At 41.2% G+C, this 19,422-nt stretch overlaps 2 protein-coding genes across 2 annotated transcripts in view; one reads left to right on the forward strand and one right to left on the reverse strand.

Moving 5' to 3' along the window:
• Window positions 1–1,170: 1,170 nt before the first annotated feature.
• On the forward strand, window positions 1,171–14,550 carry LOC109462786 (tetratricopeptide repeat protein 30A-like). Its single transcript, XM_019759385.1, is given in 18 exon segments — window positions 1,171–1,356; window positions 2,173–2,238; window positions 3,130–3,339; window positions 4,448–4,504; window positions 4,984–5,052; window positions 5,304–5,370; window positions 6,013–6,117; window positions 6,685–6,813; window positions 7,761–7,799; window positions 8,377–8,579; window positions 9,119–9,184; window positions 9,597–9,716; window positions 10,126–10,202; window positions 11,529–11,760; window positions 12,433–12,608; window positions 12,867–12,945; window positions 13,178–13,307; window positions 13,794–14,550. Coding segments are annotated over 18 exon segments (2,010 nt in total). The 5' UTR covers window positions 1,171–1,299; the 3' UTR covers window positions 13,922–14,550.
• Window positions 14,551–14,787: 237 nt separating this feature from the next.
• Window positions 14,788–19,422, reverse strand: part of LOC109462867 — a 12,492-nt gene continuing 7,857 nt past the window's right edge. Inside the window, exons 9-12 of the mRNA XM_019759504.1 lie at window positions 17,300–17,414; window positions 16,576–16,718; window positions 15,370–15,405; window positions 14,788–15,230 (exon numbers count right to left, since the gene is read on the reverse strand). Of these exons, the coding sequence (XP_019615063.1) occupies window positions 15,075–15,230; window positions 15,370–15,405; window positions 16,576–16,718; window positions 17,300–17,414 (450 nt within the window). The 3' untranslated portion in view covers window positions 14,788–15,074. The remainder of the gene's footprint in view (window positions 15,231–15,369; window positions 15,406–16,575; window positions 16,719–17,299; window positions 17,415–19,422) is intronic.

Raw genomic sequence — 19,422 nt, forward strand, 5'->3', positions numbered from 1 at the left:
TCTCCACAGCGACCACAGTGTTGACGCGCATATTTGGAAGAGCAAAAGCAAGGTATCGCGTCAGAAATAATTAGTTTACACTACAGGAGCACATCATAGCCTCGGGTGGTGTGAATACTGCATTATGCTATACAGGAAGATCTACCTACATAGCAACAGGGGTCGACGCTACTGCCGGAAACCTATTGAGAAACGTTGTGCCGAAAATGAAAATGTTACAATGAATAATATTCTTGGTAAACCTCGTCCGTGTTTTTCCGAATATGGCTTGGTGTATAATTTTATTTACTTTGTTTATGCATGGAGCTATAATTTGCCATTATAGCACCATAGTTTATGTTATAAGTTATGTCATGTTTTGTTGAGATCATGATAACGTTAACGACACCCAAGTCAGCATAATATTAACCATATAAACGAGGTACAATTACAGCAACACAAAACATTCATGCAACTACACTGTACTTCACGAAATTCTATCCGATGAAACACACCGTTGAAGTCGGCGTAAAGGCACACGCAAAAGGAGATGTACGTAAAGAATAGTCTGTGCAGTGCTGGAAAAGATGCAGGAAGCAAAGATGGTGGTCCCATGATGTAGGAGCAAGAAGCTTTCATCGCGATGAAGGCTCCTTCAATAAATGGTAGGAGCAAGGAGGTTATATAACCACCTTGGTAGGAGCTTTATCATATTGACATCAAACCTTTGCACGTAAAAAAAGCCAACACACGTATTATTGTCCATAACATTTATATGTTTGTTTGTTTTTGTTTAGATGTGTTTATGTCCATGATGTCTCTACACTATGGGCCATCGAGCCTGAAATAAGCAATAAACATTATCGTCAAGAGTATTGGATTCGAACTCGGGACCTATTGGTTCTGAGCCGAATGCTCAGCCGCTACGCCACGCGACCCCACTCGGAAAAAACATTCTGCTTCGCCTCAGTTGAGGATGGCAAAAAGCAATCGGTGGACATGACCGGTGCACGGATATATTTAGACAATAACTAGGGAACCAGGTCGGTGTCAGCGCCTAATTGGTGTCAAAGGTCAAACGCTTTCCCGCACGTCCTACGAACCTGCCTCCCTAACAACAGCTGGCCAATCAGATCCGTGCATTTCCCACCAGATAGCCAATCAAAGACAGGTAACGTGCGGACCATCGGGGTAGGTGGCATTCCTAGAGACGAAAAACGGCGGCGGTAGTGTTGAAAACGATCTGGTGTAGGAGCTGTGTTGTCAAGTTTTCTTCAGTTTTACTGGACTAAAACAAGCAAGTGATCTGATAGAGACATCATGGATGGACTACTGCAGCCGAAGGAAGGGGAATACACGGCTACAGTCTACCGAATGGTGAGTTGCAAGTGGTTGAAAATCTGAAAGGTCCAGTGTCGTATCTGCTTCTAATCACAAGTTTCAGTCTAGTTTCAAAATTATGTGAGTTTTCGTGAAGTATGCCATAGTTACACTGAAAGTTGACGCAAGTTATAGAGGTTACATCTATACTTAACAATACACAACACTTATATATAAATACAATGTAATATAATACAACGTGTAGTATGTAGTGCTGATATGCTGTCAAAGTAAATTCAAGGTATCATAATTTCAAAGTATGTGCCTTTCCAACTTTTATTTTCAAAATAATTTCACGATACATGGATGGCCATGAATTAGTCGTGCTCTTGAAGTTTATGTACAGGTTCAAAACTACACACCAGTACAGGAAAGAACAAAAGAACAGTTGTCTTGATCTTTTTGAAGTACTTGTTACTGATACCTACTAAGATAAACGTATTTAGCATGTTTATCTCAGCTACATGTAGGTACTGCATGCTATTTTACTAGATTGCAAATTACTGTACAAATTGTGTTATCAAAAATGGTAGATTGGATGGTGATATCAAACAGGTGTTCAAATCCAGGGGTTTTTCTAGAAAAATTTAGCATGAGGGAGCAGATAGCAAGGCAAGGAACGAAGTGACCGAGGGGGGATTTTTTAATAAGGGTTCAATTTGAAAATTGGTATGAGGGAGCTGGCTGGTTACATGAGGGAGCAGCTCCCTTATTCCCCTGTTTAGAAAAAACCCTGAAATCCATCAAAGATATCTTTAGGAAAATTCTTCTAAACATGAGCTTGGTTGCTAAGATCACTTTATTTCACCACAGATCAAGGAGGGCAAGTTTATTGATGTTGTCCATCTGCTAAACTTGGAGCTACAGAGTCACCCCAAGGTAAGAACCATCATACTGGTAGTCTCTTGATTTACTGTAGTGTCACTAGTGTGGTATTTTGTTGTGCATGTATATGACATGATGATGGTGTATTTTAGTTTCTAGAGCATTCAGCCTGGGACCCATGGGTCCTGGGTTCGATTCCGCCTACATGCCCAGATCTTGTGCCCTTGGGAAAGGCTTTACGTCACTTTCCTCACTTCACTCAAGTAAAAATGAGTACCTAGCTCTGGTAAGGGACGTCCCTCGGATAGGACGTTAAATGCAGGTCCCGTGTTTGGGGAGAGCCACACCCCATGCACGTTAAAGAACCCACCACACCTTTCGAAAAAGAGTAGGGGCATGTCCTGGTGTGTGATGGTCCAAATAGTACTATACCGGGTAGTCTGGAATCTGGATAGGCCTTTTTAGTCTTCGTAATCCATAGCATAACCATCATAATTGGTAATCAGTACATTTGCCATAATGTGTAGTTGTTCGTAACTCAGCTCTGAAACTTATTGAGTAATACATAATTCGTAATCGGCGGCAAAAATTTTGCATAATTCGTAATCACAGCACCTCTTTTCATGTGTATTGTGTTAATCCCATCCCCTAGCTCTGGTTAGGGACCTCCCTCGGATACGACGTTAAATGCAGGTCCCATGTTTGGGGAGAGTCACACCCCAACCACGTTTAAGAACCCACCACACCTTACGATAAGAGTAAGTAAGTGTGTAGGGGCATGCCCTTGTTGACAAAAGTTCTACAGTCCAGAGTTGATGATTCACATGGGCTTACAATACAATTGTATTCATGTTGCTTACTTACTTAAGTTAAGTTACTCTCTATAAGGCAAAGATTATACATGTGTATAATGTTAATCACTGTAACTCCCCTTATTTTCTCCAGTCGCGCCCAGCCCTGTCCCTGCTGGGGTACTGTTACTACCAGTTGCAGGACTTTGTGAATGCGGCCGAGTGTTACGAACAGCTCTCCCAGCTCCACCCTGAAGTAGATGACTACAAACTCTACCACGCCCAGGCCCTGTACAAGGCCTGTATGTACCAGGAGGCTACCAAGGCTACCTTCACTCTGGAGAGTCCTGCTTACCAGGCTAAGGTATAGACATACATGTACAGTGTATTCATCAATATTACAGGAGTTCAGAAATTATGAGTATGAATGAATGCCTGTACAAGGCCTGTATGTACCAGGAGGCCACCAAGGCTACCTTTACGCTGGAGAGTCCTGCTTATCAGGCTAAGGTACAGACATATTCATCATCAATATCACAGGAGTTCAGTTTATGAGTACTTTATGAATGAATGAATTAAATTGCCAGTACAAAGCCTGTATGTACCAGGAGGCTACCAAGGCTACCTTCATGCTAGAGAGTCCAGCTTGCAGGCTAAGGTGCAGGAATAGTCATGATTAATATATTACAGGAGTTCAGTTTATGAGTATATATATGAATGAATGCCTGTAGGCCATGGAGGACAAAGTGCTTTGGAGACAACTCTCAGGATTGGTTCGAGCGGGAGCTCAAACTAAGTAAAGTAAGTATGCCTGTACAAGGCCTGTATGTACCAGGAGGCCACCAAGGCTACCTTCACGCTAGAGAGTCCATCTTACCAGGCTAAGGTATAGACATAGTCGTCATTGATAATATTACAGGAGTTTAGTTTATGAGTACTTTATGAATGAATGAATGCCTGTACAAGGCCTGTATGTACCAGGAGGCTACCAAGGCCACCTTCACTCTGGATTGTCCAGCGTATCAGGCTAAGGTATTCATCATCAATATTATCACAGGAGTTCAGAAATTATGAGTATGAATGAATGCCTGTACAAGGCCTGTATGTACCAGGAGGCAACCAAGGCTACCTTTACACTGGAGAGTCCAGCTTACCAGGCTATTATAAGGTATTGATTATGTTTTGATCATCAGTATTCTGCAATGTTACAGGAATTCATTTTTATGAATGAATGAAAGAACTTTATGCACCAAAAACAGTTACTCAAGCAACTGGATATGATTAATGGAAATGGTCAAAATCATACTGTTTGCAAAATCATACCCAGTTGCTTGAGTAACTGTTTTTTGGCATATCTTATTACCTGGATGTCTCTCTTTAAAAACCTTTAGTAGTAGGCTTTTAACGATGTATCAAACAACTTAATGGTATGTTTTTGCTCTTACAAACTGTTTCCCTTTCCTTCCCATTAGATTCTCAAGCTCCAAGCAGCCATCAAGTATGGAGAGGAGGACCTGTCTGGGGCAAAGGTCAGCACCTGTCAATCATTTTAGATGAACTCAAACTGAGAGATGTGATTTTAGATATTTGGATGTGGGAGGAACGAAATGATAGCCTTAATTTGTAAGCTGGTTACCAATTGAAACCTATTTTTAGCTGCCAAGTGTCTTTTGGCCTTACTGTAGAGAGGACCAAAAAGACTGCAGCTAAAATAGGTTTCAAGTGGTAACCAGCTTACAAATTAAGGCATTCAAAGAGTAAGCAACACAGAATATTCAAACCAGGAAAATGCAGCATATCAATGACCTACCGTGTCTAGCAGTTAACCTATCACCTACGTAGATGGAGTGTGGCTGATAATGATGAGTAGAAATAGTATCAATTGTGTCAGCTTGGAACGTTTACTGTAATACATAGGCAATGTAGTGACAAGAGTATACCCCTGGGAAAGATTCTGCTTACCTTGTTGTTGTCACCAAAGAAAATGTTTGGAATTCTTTTGTCACAGAGCCTTGTAGAGCAAGGACCATCTGAAGACCCTGACACGGACATCAACCTTGGCTGTCTCCTCTACAAGGTGAGCTACATGTATGATATACCTACAGGAGGTATTTTGTTTAGGATATCAGGCAACCTTGTGTTTTTAGTCATGTCGTAAATATGCGTTTAAATGACAATTTTGTTTGATACACCTGCCAAAAATCACCCCAGAAACAGAAGTACAGTATGAGCCATCCTCAAACTTCATGTAAACGTCATGTTGTTTGTGGGTAAGATATATTAAACTTTATTTTGTTGTGTTTACCAAATGTTTTTCTTATATTGTAGGAGGGACGTTATGAGGAGGCATGTCAGAAGTTCACCACTGCTATGCAGATCCTCGGCTACAAAGCTGGTGAGTAGTATTTATTTTCTCCTCTTGACTTTATTTCAAATCATTGCCTGAGAAACGTAAAGAAAAGCTTATTGATGAAAAAATAGGAATAACCATTTCATTGTTCAAAATCTCAATGAAAATCTCTCTAAAGTTTGCTATGATAGAAACTACAATTCAGCTGTACAAGCTTGTAAGGGGGCTGGAGAGACTTCCACTAGAGAGTTTATTCGAGGTAGCTGATAGCCAAACAAGAGGACACAAGTATAAACTGAAAGTGCCGCTAGCGAAGAATAGAGCTAGAAGTCAGTCTTTTAGCGTCAGAACGGTCAAGGACTGGAACTCTTTACCTGAATCAGTAGTGGAGGCGAAATCAGTAAATGAATTCAAAAATAGACTGGATAAGACCTGGGCAAACATTATGCACGTCTCAAGCGAAGGATAGAGAGAAGATCGGGACAACACAGGCTTGAGCCTTTCCTACCCGAAGACGGTATGCAGGTATGCAGGATAGAAACATGTCGAAGCCGGTGTGTTACACCGTAGGTCAGTTATGCTGGCTGTACTGATACAGGTACAGGTACAAATTTCTTTGGTTTCAGCATTCTTCTGGTAATGCAATGTACACTGTATGACATGTATCTGTGTGTTCTCTTCATCCAGATCTGTCCTACAACATAGCCCTGTGCTACTACAGCATGAGACAGTATGCACCAGCCCTGAAACACATAGCAGACATCATTGAGAGGGGAATCAGGGACCACCCAGGTATGATATACATTTTACAGTTACCTTTTACTATTGGGACTTAACATATCACAATGCGGCCATACATTGTTACTACATTGTATATAAACTTTTTTGTCTAAGGTAAGACAGCCTATTTTACCTTAAAACTGCAATACCGTGGGCATGTAACATTGGGATAATACAAATATTACATTTTCTGGACATTTCTTTATAAAGCAAGTTGAATCAATCCCTCTCCATTGGAAATACTGTAAGTGTCATTCAATTTAGGAAGTGTGGAAGCCAAAATAGGATGATGCCTTATGAGTGTGTTTAGAAGCTGTTTAGACTCTGGTAGTTTGTGGTGGTACCACAAACTGAGTGTGCCTCGTATGGCCTGTTTTAACGCCTACCATAAATGTCAGAAATGTGAGATAATTGCACAATGTGTTGGAAAGTGGAAGTACCGGTAAATTACCATCACCTTGAGACATTTTTTCAAATTGAAATATTTGAATTTGTAGTGCAAAAATGTTACATAATGCCGCTTTAAGAGACCTGGGATCAAAAAAAAGACTGTTGATATAAACTGTATTGACCATCCAGAGTTGAGCGTTGGCATGACGACAGAAGGGATAGATGTGAGGAGTGTGGGGAACACACTTATCTTACATGAGACTGCTCTCATCGAGGCATTCAACCTCAAGGCAGCCATAGAACATCAGCTCAAGAACTGTAAGTATTGCACTATACAGTGTCATGATACCTGTAATCTCACATAGGGTCGTGTGGCACAATGGCAGCGTGCACGACTCGGAATCAAGAGGTCCCGGGTTCGAGTCCTGACATGCCTTCGATCTTGTGTCCTTGGGAAAGGCACTTTACACGACTTTCCCCACTAAAGTCAAGTGAAAATGATTATTGTCTGTCCTGTATTGTACGTTTCTATGTGTGGGTCATAACACCAGCAACAGCTGCCTGTGTCCCACGTGTTTTGCACTGTTGCAATTTCAATAAATCTAAATCAATCAAATCAAATCACATGATGACTGAGCAATTTCCTCTTCTCCTAAACAAATAAAGCTTTAAGGTCAACGGCCTGGACCAGACGGCTGTCACCATGGTAACTGGTAGTGTAGCAGACACCTTGTGGTGTTGGGTTACATTATGTGTAGCAAGACAGACAGTTTGAGGGGCTGGCCACTACATATATGTATGGGAATAAAAACAGCAGTAGTTACGCTAGACCATTTTGAGGTAAAGATTATGTATTTGCTTTGCAAACGTTACTTTCTAGTTCTTAATCTGCCCTTGCAAGAGCCCTTGCAAGAGAAAACAACATACAACAGTTAACAGTTGTGTTCTTTATTTATTTCAACTTTATTTACATAAAATACATGTAAAAACCATGGGCCATGGGAAAACAGGAGTGTCCTTTGGACTCCCTGACCAAAATTAAGATAGAAATGTCCCTTTCAATAAATAATGCATACCAACAAAATAACAATGATAATAATTGTAACAAAAAATACTGATAACAATAATTGTAACAAAATAGTAACAATGAGATAATAAAGTAATGCAAAATGTAAAGTAATATATGATAATAAAGTGACACAAAGACTTAAATGATCAAAGAAGTAACAGTTCTATACTGAAGACATTGCTGCATTTCTCCCCAGTATCAGCCCCAGCGGGAGAAGCAGCTATCAGGATCCATGGTATAAACTAGCACACCTGCACGACTATGGCTTTATGTTATCATACACAGGCACAGTAACAAGGGGTAGGGTGAAGGAATGTGAGAGAACAGTGGCACTCGTTGGATGGAAAACTGGGCTTAATCAAGTTAATGCACATCATGCAGGGCTCAAAATCCTTTTTACCGCACCGGAGCAGCTAACACTGAAAATTACCTGCACCAGGCAACTTTTACCTGCACCACTCAAACTGTGAGAAGTATGGTTCACACTAAAAACTGTTAAGAAATCTTTGTCATTACTTGTCTTATACTTCACAGGTGGTAACAGTGAATGCAGCAGATAGAATTCCACATACACCTACAAGTATATATATATCATTAACTTTGCATGTATGTAATACACTAAACCTAGCACATCGTTCAGTGCAGGTACCTGGTGTTCGGGGGAAGGTTCTGAATGATTGTGTAACATGGGCTTAACACTATAACAATAACACCCTTCAGCTATAATATCCACATATACCGGTATCCTCTGTACTGACAGTTGTTAACAGAGTGTTAACGCCATCCTGTATTCTGTACTGTCTGATACACAGATGAGGCAGCAAAGGAGGCCCTAACAGACATGCCACCCAGAGCAGAGGAGGAACTAGACCCGGTGACCCTGCACAACCAGGCCCTGATGAACATGGATAACAACCCCACGCAGGGCTTCGAGAAGCTACAGTTTCTCCTGCAGCAGAACCCCTTTCCTCCGGAGACCTTCGGAAACCTGCTGCTCCTCTACATCAAGTATGAGGTCAGGAGGCTGGGCTGTTGTTGTACTTGGTTGCCATCTTCATTATTGATGAGTATTTGAAGGCACATTCAAACTTGACTAGCTGAAACGTCTGTCCGTTTCCAAAATCATATCCAGTTGCTTGAGTAACTGCTTTTTGGCGTATCTTATTACCTGGATGTCTAACCTTCATCGACGCACATTCAAACACTTGTCTAAGATTAAGCTCAGGGGGCAGAGGAAATAGAAGCGTTCTTAGAGAGGTGGCCTTGGTTGTTATGGCCTGATGGCTAGCTTACAGAGGTGGTCGCTCGGTAAAGTTTAACTGTACAATGTACATGGCAATATAAGTCAGATAGGACTGGCCATGTTCAATGTTACATAAGGATGAGCTTAAAGAGAGGAGAAAGTAACCAAAAACTACACTGAAGGTAGCTCTGAACTTTTTTGTTTTGCCTGTTACAACAGGTGTCTGGAAAGAATGGACTTAATGATTTGTTATTGTTTTAAAAAGTTGCAGCTAAGATTCTCATGTATACTGATTTCTGTACCCTTCGCAGTATTATGACTTGGCAGCAGATGTTCTTGCAGAGAACGCACATCTCACATACAAGTACCTCAGTCCTGTAAGTACATGTAGAATGCATATTTGTGTACCATCTTGGTGATCAAATCAATTACTGGTTTTATAAAACCAAAGCATATCAATGTCCAATACCATAGAGGCTGTCTCCACATGTATATTGTCTCCACAAAGGAGGTCCATGGCCTGGACCAGATGTCTGTCACCATGGTAACTGGTGCTGTAGCAGACAACCTTTGTTGTTTGGTTACATTATGTAGCAAGACAGAGTTGGAGAGGTTGGCCACTATATACATGTATATGAATGCATTAGTATGTAAGAATAAACAGCTAGAGCAGTAATTTGTTAGGCTAGACCATCTGGAGGTAAACATGTACATTCTACTAGTGTTTGATATGTTGTTGCTATTGACTTCAGTTGTACTAACCCCAGTGTTTGTTTTTTTTCCTTCCAGACTCTGTATGACTTCATGGATGCAGTAATCACCTGTCAGACAGCACCAGAGGAGGCCTACAGAAAGTTAGATGAGATGGCATCCAAGCAGACTGATCAGCTCAGGAAACTCACCAAACAGGTACATGTACATGTAGGGCACGGTGTCACCAGAAACAGAACTTTGTCTATCCTTGGTGTATTTGAATCACTCAACCAGGTCCAGAAAAAGATGGAAACCAAATCAAATATAAAGTCAAAGTTCAAATTTTGCAGCCATTTTTGCAGGTACAAAATGCATTCAGTCTCCATTTTCATACTGTTATCATTACATAGAATATAAATGGATTAAATGGTGAATGGGCCCTGAGAATACCCTTGTATCTGTGTCTGTATAGCCGGTATAACAGCTGGCTACACTTGTACATTACACCAAAAGACTTGTTACACCTAACCCTTGAACATCTAACTCTCAACGTTGTTTAAAGCTATCTAATGATAATGCCTTGTGTTTGAATACTGAAGACTTTTTTTGTTCTGGAAATGTGCAGGTACAAGAGGCCAGGCAGAATCACGATGATGAGTCTGTGAAGAAAACTGTCAACGAGTATGATGAGGCGTTGGAAAGGTGAGTGTTTGAGTTATTTCCAGGACAAGGCTCAGGAATTGAAATACATGACTTTTTGTCAGCCAAAAGCTCAGTTGCCTATCAGTACATTTGTATTACAGATTGCTGTCAACACCGGTTGTTAATTCTAGAAGCCAAGCCACAAGCTAGGCCACTTGTAAAGATGTTGCTCACATGGTAGCTGTTGCAGGACATAATGTATTATAGAAACCGTAACCGAATGTTCTGTCCATATACCCAAATGTGTTATAGCCAAACAGTAACCGAACTGGCCAAACACCAGCTGATGTTCTTATGAAGCAAGCTTAAACTGTAATTTCCAGCACAACAAATTGGACCAAAACTCCAGTCTTTGTCAAGGAATGAGCAATCCACCGCTTCCGTGACGCCATGCAGGTAACACACGTGACTCCGTGAGCAGTGGATCATAGGTTGCAGAAAGCCCCCCGTCTCTGTTGAGGGATGGTTGGATGATGTTGCTTCCGACCTACTTCTAAACACTTCTGAAGCATGGTGGACAGTGTTTGGGAGGCCAAATTCTGCTATGTGTGATAGTGTCTTAAGGTACATCACAATATTTTCCGTTCCCAGGTACATCCCCATCCTGATGGCGCAGGCCAAGATCTACTGGGATCTGGTTAATGATATAATGTTGTATTTTATGTGTATAAGATCGAGGACTCAAGTAAGAATAGTACACAACATTACACAGCTGGAGTAAGATACATCTCAGTGTTTCCTGTTCCCAGGTACATCCCCATCCTGATGGCGCAGGCCAAGATCTACTGGGACCTGGTTAATGATATAATGTTGTATTTTATGTCTATAAGAGGACTCCAGGAAGAATAGTGACGTATTATCACTAATTGGAGATTCCTTAAATAAACAAACAAACAACCACTGGACTACACATGCTACCTCACAATGTTTTCTGTTCCCAGGTACTATCTGAAAGTTGGTGATTCACTACAGACTCCAGGAAGAATAGAGTACAGTAGAATTTACACTTAATGGAGATCACAATCAAACAAACAATTTTGTACAAAATTACACAGCCGAAGTAATTGGTGTCACTGGGCTACTGATCCACAGATGTCATTGTTACTAGGGGCTGCCCCCTAGCCTTCTATATTTAGATTGTTATTGTAGGAAATGAGGACCAGATGTAGGGAGGGGGTAAGAGAGGAGAGACCCTGGGAATCCAGGAGTCGAGCAGAGAGAGACGAATAAAGACACCCTGAGAGAGAACTTGCCGGCTCCCGACTCCTTAATATTATTTCGTCCGTGACAAAGTATAAGATACATCCCAGTGTTTTGTGTTCCCAGGTACATCCCGATCCTGATGGCGCAGGCCAAGATTTACTGGGATCTGGAGAACTACTCGCAGGTGGAGAAGATCTTCCGCAAGTCCGTGGAGTTCTGCAACGAGCACGAGATGTGGCGCCTCAACGTCGCGCACGTCCTCTTCATGCAGGAAAGCAAGTTCAAGGAGGCCACCGGCTTCTACGAGCCAATCGTCAAGAAGCACTACGGATAATGTAAGAAGCACTACGATAATGTAAGAAACACTACGATAATGTAAGAAGCAGCAGACAGGTTGTTGTGGAAGATGTATTGTAAATGTTGTTAAATGTTGTTCAAGGAGGCCACCGGCTTCTATGAACCAATTGTCAAGAAGCACTACGATAATGTAAGAAGCAGGGGACAGGTTGTTAAGGAAAATGTGCCGTAAATGTTGTCATGTGAAGTAATGGATTGTCCTTGATGAGTATTCGTTCATTTATTTGTTTATTCCAACAAATTTATTTCATCTGGAGTTCTTGAGTCCTCTCCTCTACTGCACTAGAAAAGTCCTGCAGTTGTATTCAGTCTTCATATCTTCTTCCACTGTGTCTTATGCCTCCCACGCTCACTTAGCTCTTGGAGTTTCTTTTCTCATAGGAAGGCATAGCCCTTCTCTGTACTTCAGGTTCCCAATCAGCATGCTGAGCAGATTGACACAGTGTCTTCCTAAATGCGTCCCCTGTATCTAGATCTGCTGCCTAAAATTGAAAATTCCAAGGCCTTTTGTTTCAGTGTGTATTGTTGCATTCTACTAAGAATATGTCCAAACAGAGATCCCCTGAGTTGCTCAACTTTTGTAGGGAGAGTTGTTGAACACAACAACATGAGTGAATTACAGAGAATCCCACCACCATGGGCTAACAAGCAGTTTTATCTCCTCCCATAGATACTGAATGTGAGTGCGATAGTGCTGGCCAACCTCTGTGTTTCCTACATCATGACGAGTCAGAACGAGGAGGCAGAAGAACTAATGAGAAAGATTGAGAAGGAGGAGGAACAGGTTGCCTATGACGACCCTGATAAGAAGATCTACCACCTCTGTATTGTCAACCTGGTTATTGGGTGTGTATGTCTAAACTAAAGTATTATGCAGACAGCACTAGTAGATACACATATTCAGTCAAACTTGCCCAAGCCTCTACCTCTATGACTTCATGTATGAGCTGGCCATAGCAATCACTTTTTCTTGGTGCTAATTTTTTCCTTGATCCCATGGTTTGACAAGTTTGACTGTAATTCTGATGGAATCTTTGTACATGTTATCTATGAATGTTTATTGATAAATACAAATGAAAAGTGAAATGTTTTCTTTGATTGCAGGACACTTTACTGTGCCAAAGGGAACTATGAATTTGGCATCTCGAGAGTTATCAAAAGCTTGGAACCCTACAATAAGAAGGTAAGTCACCAATGGAGTTCTTTTTCTACAAGATACATTTTACATTTATGTGGTCATGAATAAACATAAAATTTGAAGGCCATCATGAGAAAGCATCTTCTTTCTTGGCCAACTTTATCACTATCACTTTTCAACTTATAGTGGTATGTGTTGCTAATAGTGTCGAGACATGACCCGAACATTGCTCCAGTGAGCTGCATATTTAACATGTTCTTCTTTTTTTCCACTCCAGCTGGGAACAGACACGTGGTTCTACGCTAAGCGGTGTTTCATGTCCCTGTTGGAGAACATGGCCAAACACATGATCATGCTGAGGGACAGCATCGTACAGGAGTCCATCCAGTTCCTCGAACACTGTGAAGGTTTGTACAAAAACATCAGTGTGACATGAAACCTTACTGCAAACTTATTATTACCGTGAACAAGTAATTCACTGGCTTTCTTTTTGCTGCACCTGCCACCACCGCGAATATACAGTTCCAAGAACATGCCCATTTTTCTCACACTGCAAACTTTTGCTGCTGCAAACATGATTTACAGTACCTTGTTTTGTGAATTACTTGATACAATGTACTTCACTCCACAATGTGTGTATAATTATGTAATAATTTGTCAAATGGCTTGTAACTGACTGCTTACAATCACTAACCCTCAAGAAATAGTTTTAGAAAACATTTGGACAATTCTCCGTACCGTACTTAGATTTAGAGAAAAAAATGCACATTTTCTTGGAGAAGATAACCAGTAAATTTTGATGAGACACAAAGATTAGAATCTACTGTGCATCAGCTGCTGTTTGTTTCTGCTTACAACAATTTACTAACACTGATAACAATGTCTTTTCCCAGCCTACGGTAAGGATGTCCCGGCAGTGGTTGAACAGCCACTGGAGGAGGAACCGATGCACGAGGGTCGGAACACCGTCACGTTCGAGGCACGACTGCTGAAGGCTCTGTTTCTCGAGCTCCTGGCCTGAGACATTCCTGAAACTATATGTATTAGTGCTTATTATTTGCTTGACCACTTATTAACGTTGGGGGGGGAGGGGCGTTGTAGCATCACAAACACCTGTACATGTATTTGTGACACACAGTGTATTACTACCTTGAGCAGACATTCCTCTATTAAACTTTAAAGAAAAAGTTTTATTGCTGTAAGATTGTATAGAATGTATTGAGACTACAAGTTGTCTTATCCTGAGAATGTACATGTACGAGAAATATAGATAAAGTAAGTTTTTATTAGATGTAAATATGTATACGCATTTGAGAGTTCAATTAACAACAGAATGACAATACTCCATGTTATCATCATACCATTCCTACAAAGTGTGCTACTAGTATTGTGTCTTTCTCAAATAGATTGGCCCAAAATTTCTGAATACCAGTTTATTCTAGATGCTTCTCAATGATATGTTTTCTCGGTGACATTTACCATCACACAGGTTCTACAAGTAGAACTGTATCTATCTAAGGTAACTCTGTGTAGTTTAGACCAAATAAAGGCAATTTGATCTGTGAGACGCTAGAAAACAAGTGTACATGTACCTGTCTGATCATTCACAGCAAGGATTGCATAGTCAAGCTATCACTTATACAGCAATTCAGATGGCTTTATGTTCAAAGAAAAATCTATGTCTATATAGTAGTGATCTTCATCTCTAAGGGATTTCATTTTTTATTAATATGCCGCAGTATAATGGCAGGAACAACTGTAGCAGGCTAACAGGGTGTTTACATGTGATGTCACAGCCAACAGGTACATGTATATTGCTTTAGGGCAATGTGTACTTCTGTCTTCCTGTATAAAAAGGTTCATTTAGTCCCATATAACTGAGCAAAATGGTAACTGGCCAATGGACACTGCCTAACCATTTTTGATTCTGTCTTTGAAGCCACCAAAAGATCTGCTTGGAGATACATTTGTACATGTAATATCCCATACCCTTTTGGTGAAAATAATTGATATGCAACATAAACTTATTAGCATTCCATATACAATCAAGGAGGTTGTATTTAACCTCCGTGATACAATCAAGTATAATATTTCAGCCTAGTATGAAGTAGGCAATTAGAATCGGCAACTCTTGAAAAAGGTAGTAGATTCACCATCGTATGCATAGAAAACACCTAATTGGTCCCTTCACTCGTCAGTTCGGGACATTTATTTTCTCCCGACCACAGTGTATAGTGCAGTCCCCTTTCAAACCGCGTGATGGCGCTGTCGTCTGTCGTGTACTCAGCTGCAGTGCCGTACCCTGTCACATACACAGCTCTGGGCTTTTTCTACGAAAAAGATAACATGGTATACATGTAACATGGTGGTGTATTTCATAGCGTAATTGATAACAAATTCCACGATTTGAATTTTAAAAAAACATGGATGAATTAATAAACAAAAACAACACTTTTCAATATAACTCACCTCGCGGCTTTTCGAGTAGGCTGAAATCTCATCAAACTGAAAGGAAAACGAAAACGATGACAAATCGATAATTGTAAAAGTGTAATAAGAGATCCTTTATTGGCAACATTTTTTATATTTACCGAAGGAAACATATTGTTTTTGCTCTGTTTCTTCCTCTTCTTCCATTCCAAACACTAACCTCTGACCTGGCCAATGACCTGATTTGTTGACGTCTCTCAACATGGTAACTGGTATTGGGCTACATCATGTTGCAATTTTATAGTAAGAGGGATTTATACTCCTGTCTGACCATATACATGAATATATTTGAGTAAGAATTAACAGAGAAGACTATATGCGAAGGTAAACATTGTGCATTTGCTTTGAAAATGTTATCTTTCTAGTTTATTCAAAATTTTAGCCTTAAGTGTCATAACTTTATGACATGATACATCAAAAGTTTGATCATGAAGAAGTTAAAACCATTGTTGCTGTAGAAGTGATGTAATATAACTTGTAATCTAACGTTATTAAGTCAATCATAGTATATTGCACAAAAATTAACAATCAACATTGTCAAAATAAACAACGAAAAATTGTCATTACATAAACATGTTGAAATAAAAAAGAAAGAAAGCATCGACAATTGGCAACGTTTCTGGAATTTAGAGCAAGCTTATAAGGCAACTTTCATCAGGTTGGTAGAGTGTAGGGTATACTTTTAGGGGTTTTCTTTTACACAACCAAATTATTCCTACTTTGCTTACGTTTCGCAAAAGCGTCACCTATATTGGCTACATATAGCGGCAAGAATCAGACCTCCAGTCAGAATCTCTGAGGAAGGTGTCTGATAGACGCCGAAACGTAACCAAGGTAGGAATAGTTTGGTTCTGTAAAAGAAAACCCCTATATCCTAAGCTTAAGGCAAATCCTCAAATGTACGCCGGAAAGAAAGATCGTGTGGGGTCGTGTGGCGCAGCGGCAGCGTTCTCGACTCGGAACCAGAGGCCCCGGGTTCGAGTCCTGACATGCCACCGATCTTGTGCCCTTGGGAAAGGCACTTTACACGACTTTCCTCACTTCGCTCAGGTGTAAATGAGTATTGTACTGTCCCTGTGTTGGTGACGGCATTAATATAAGTTGAATAAACTTGAGTATGTCGTCACCACGTCTTGTGATTACATGTTTCGGAATAAAAGAAAAGAAAAAAAAGAAAGATCGTACCGATGCGTGCCACTGTGAAGACGGGGTCCGGCCGTCCACGACCACGGTCGGCGCCGAGAAGATCTTGTCGTACAACTCCGGGTTGAACCCGGAATCACCCGAGAACCCCAGGATCAGTTCGTCCTTGTAATAAAGCAAAAATCCTGGAATATCAGGAAAAGAAATTTATTCTTTAATTACATAATTTGTATAAGGCCTATATATACATATACCATAATAATTTTGGGATATACGTGAATCTGGGCTGTCTTCCCCCATACAGACCTACATGATTAGCTCCCGGCCAGATTCTGAGACGGTCATTCCGCCTGTCAATCTTCACCCTTCCACCCACGTGTTCTCAACATATACTCTGTCCAGACAGACGCATTTATACACAAGCCCACAAATTGCTACTCTCCAAGCAGAGGTTGTGGGGAATGATCGTTACCTTTTTTATATATGGCCGTTTTTTTTTTGTCCTGATCCCCCCTCCGGGTTTTGTATTGTTACAATTTAAAATCAAATGTACAAATAAAATCAAAATCAGAGGCTTTATACATCAACTCTAACAGTGCCCGTCGGTGGCTAATGGAGCTTCTCTGGCTAATGGATACTGTCTGGCCAATTTGATACTGTCTTTTTGCCTCCGAGAGGGATCTGCTTGGAGATTAACAAATTGCCCTATTGTGGTGACGAGTCTGTTTCATTTCAGATAAAACAGAATGATAAAGTCTCCATATACCGTAGCATGGTATGTCGTGCTGGCTCTCGACTGCCTGGAGTTTGAAATTCTTGACGTCATCAAGATAGATGGGGTCACCCTCGGGGTCACAGATCAGCCAATCAGCAATGTCATCCTATAAACATTGATGGGGAGATACAATAATACTAATATGAAGATATTAGCTATTTAAAAGTGGTAAATGTATATCCAGGAATGCATACAAATATACCTATAAACATTGATGGGGAGATACAATAATACTAATATGGAGATATTAGCTATTTAAAAGTGGTAAATGTATATCCAGGAATGCATACAAATAATTTGTGCAGCGTCATTTTGTCTTCAGCAAAACATACTGCACTGTGATCAAATGTAAGAAGACATTACACTGGAAGGCTTTCAGCACCGAGGACAACAATAAAGGGGCGATTGGAACGGGCAATAAATCAACGACAAGATATTATTACTAATCGGATCGTCATATACCTCAAGTAAAGAATTCACATGCTTTCTTTAGCGTTCCAGCATTGGTACCGTGGAAGTACTGAAAATGTAACGTTAACAGGAGTGGAAGGCGTTTAGCACCAAGGAAAGTGGACATAAAACTATATGCTATAATTTCCTATACCGTCGGTTTGGTAGGTGTGGACTTACAGGTTTCATCTGATATGCCATCTCGCTCAAACGATGGATTTTGAGCGGTTCCAGAACTTTCGGTCCGCAGAGGAGCTTGACTCTCGGCTTGCCGGCCAGCAGACGCCGCTGGGCGGTTCCTCCCAGCACCAGGGGCAGCTCTCCCGCGTGGTCACTGTGGTTGTGCGTCACGAACATCGCGTCTGGGAACTTCTCAGGAGCTGTGGAGAAACAGATGATTGGTTCATTATAAAACAAGTTTGAACTGCAAGTTCCAATACAATAAATTGGACTTACCCAAATTTTCGACGGTACATTTCCAGTGTGCTTTGTCAGGGAATGAGAAATCCATCGCTTCCGTGACGTTCCCTCACAAAGACTGGAATTGTACAGTCGAAAATTTGGGTACGTTCAATTTCTTGTGTTGGAAATTGCAGTTCAAACTTGTTTCATGCTCCTGTGTTACTTCTACCAACACAGATGAACTTGCAATATATGATTAGTTCATGTTGCAACTGGACTTTTTTGATACTGCTACAAATGGTAGAACTTAATATATTATTTCTCAGGATGTGTTAGGAAATGTTGAAATAAGTTGATTGGTTCATGTTGAAAACTTTTTTATACTACTAAAAATGGTAAAAGAAAACTACCTAAAATCACCCATTTGTTTCCAACGTTCTATCAAGAAGAGAAAAAATCTGAGAAAGGCCTATCCTTTCCCGTTCAAAGTATGATGCCCCGGCACAGTGAGACAAGTAACGTTATTTCAAAGCTGGTTGGCCGATAGGCGAGGGCACAACGGACAGCAAGAAACGAGACAGTATGGAGGACAATGACGGCCCACCTTAATGTTCTACATTGACATGTAGCAATGATGATTACGATGACCTACCTACCAACCTACCGACCTACCTACCTACCTACCTACCTACCTACCTACCTACCTACCTACCTACCTACCTACCTACCTACCTACCGACCTACCTACCTACCTTCCTACCTACCTACCGACCGACCTACCTACCTACCTACCTACCTACCTACCTACCTACCGACCGACCGACCTACCGACCGACCGACCGACCGACCTACCTACCGACTTACCGACCGACCTATCTACCTACCTACCTACCTACCTACCTACCGACCGACCGACCTACCTACCTACCTACCGACCGACCTACCTACCTACCTACCGACCTACCTACCTACCTACCGACCTACCGACCTACCTACCTACCTACCGACCTACCGACCTACCGACCTACCTACCTACCTACCTACCTACCTACCTACCGACCGACCTACCGACCTACCGACCTACCGACCTACCTACCTACCTACCTACCTACCGACCTACCGACCTACCCACCTACCTACCTACCTACCTACCTACCTACCTACCGACCTACCTACCGACCGACCGACCGACCAACCGACCGACCGACCGACCTACCTACCTACCTACCTACCTACCTACCTACCTACCTACCTACCGACCT

This window comes from Branchiostoma belcheri, unplaced genomic scaffold, assembly GCF_001625305.1.
Source record: "Branchiostoma belcheri isolate BF01 breed outbred unplaced genomic scaffold, Haploidv18h27 scaffold12, whole genome shotgun sequence".
Taxonomy (NCBI): Eukaryota; Metazoa; Chordata; class Leptocardii; order Amphioxiformes; family Branchiostomatidae; genus Branchiostoma; species Branchiostoma belcheri.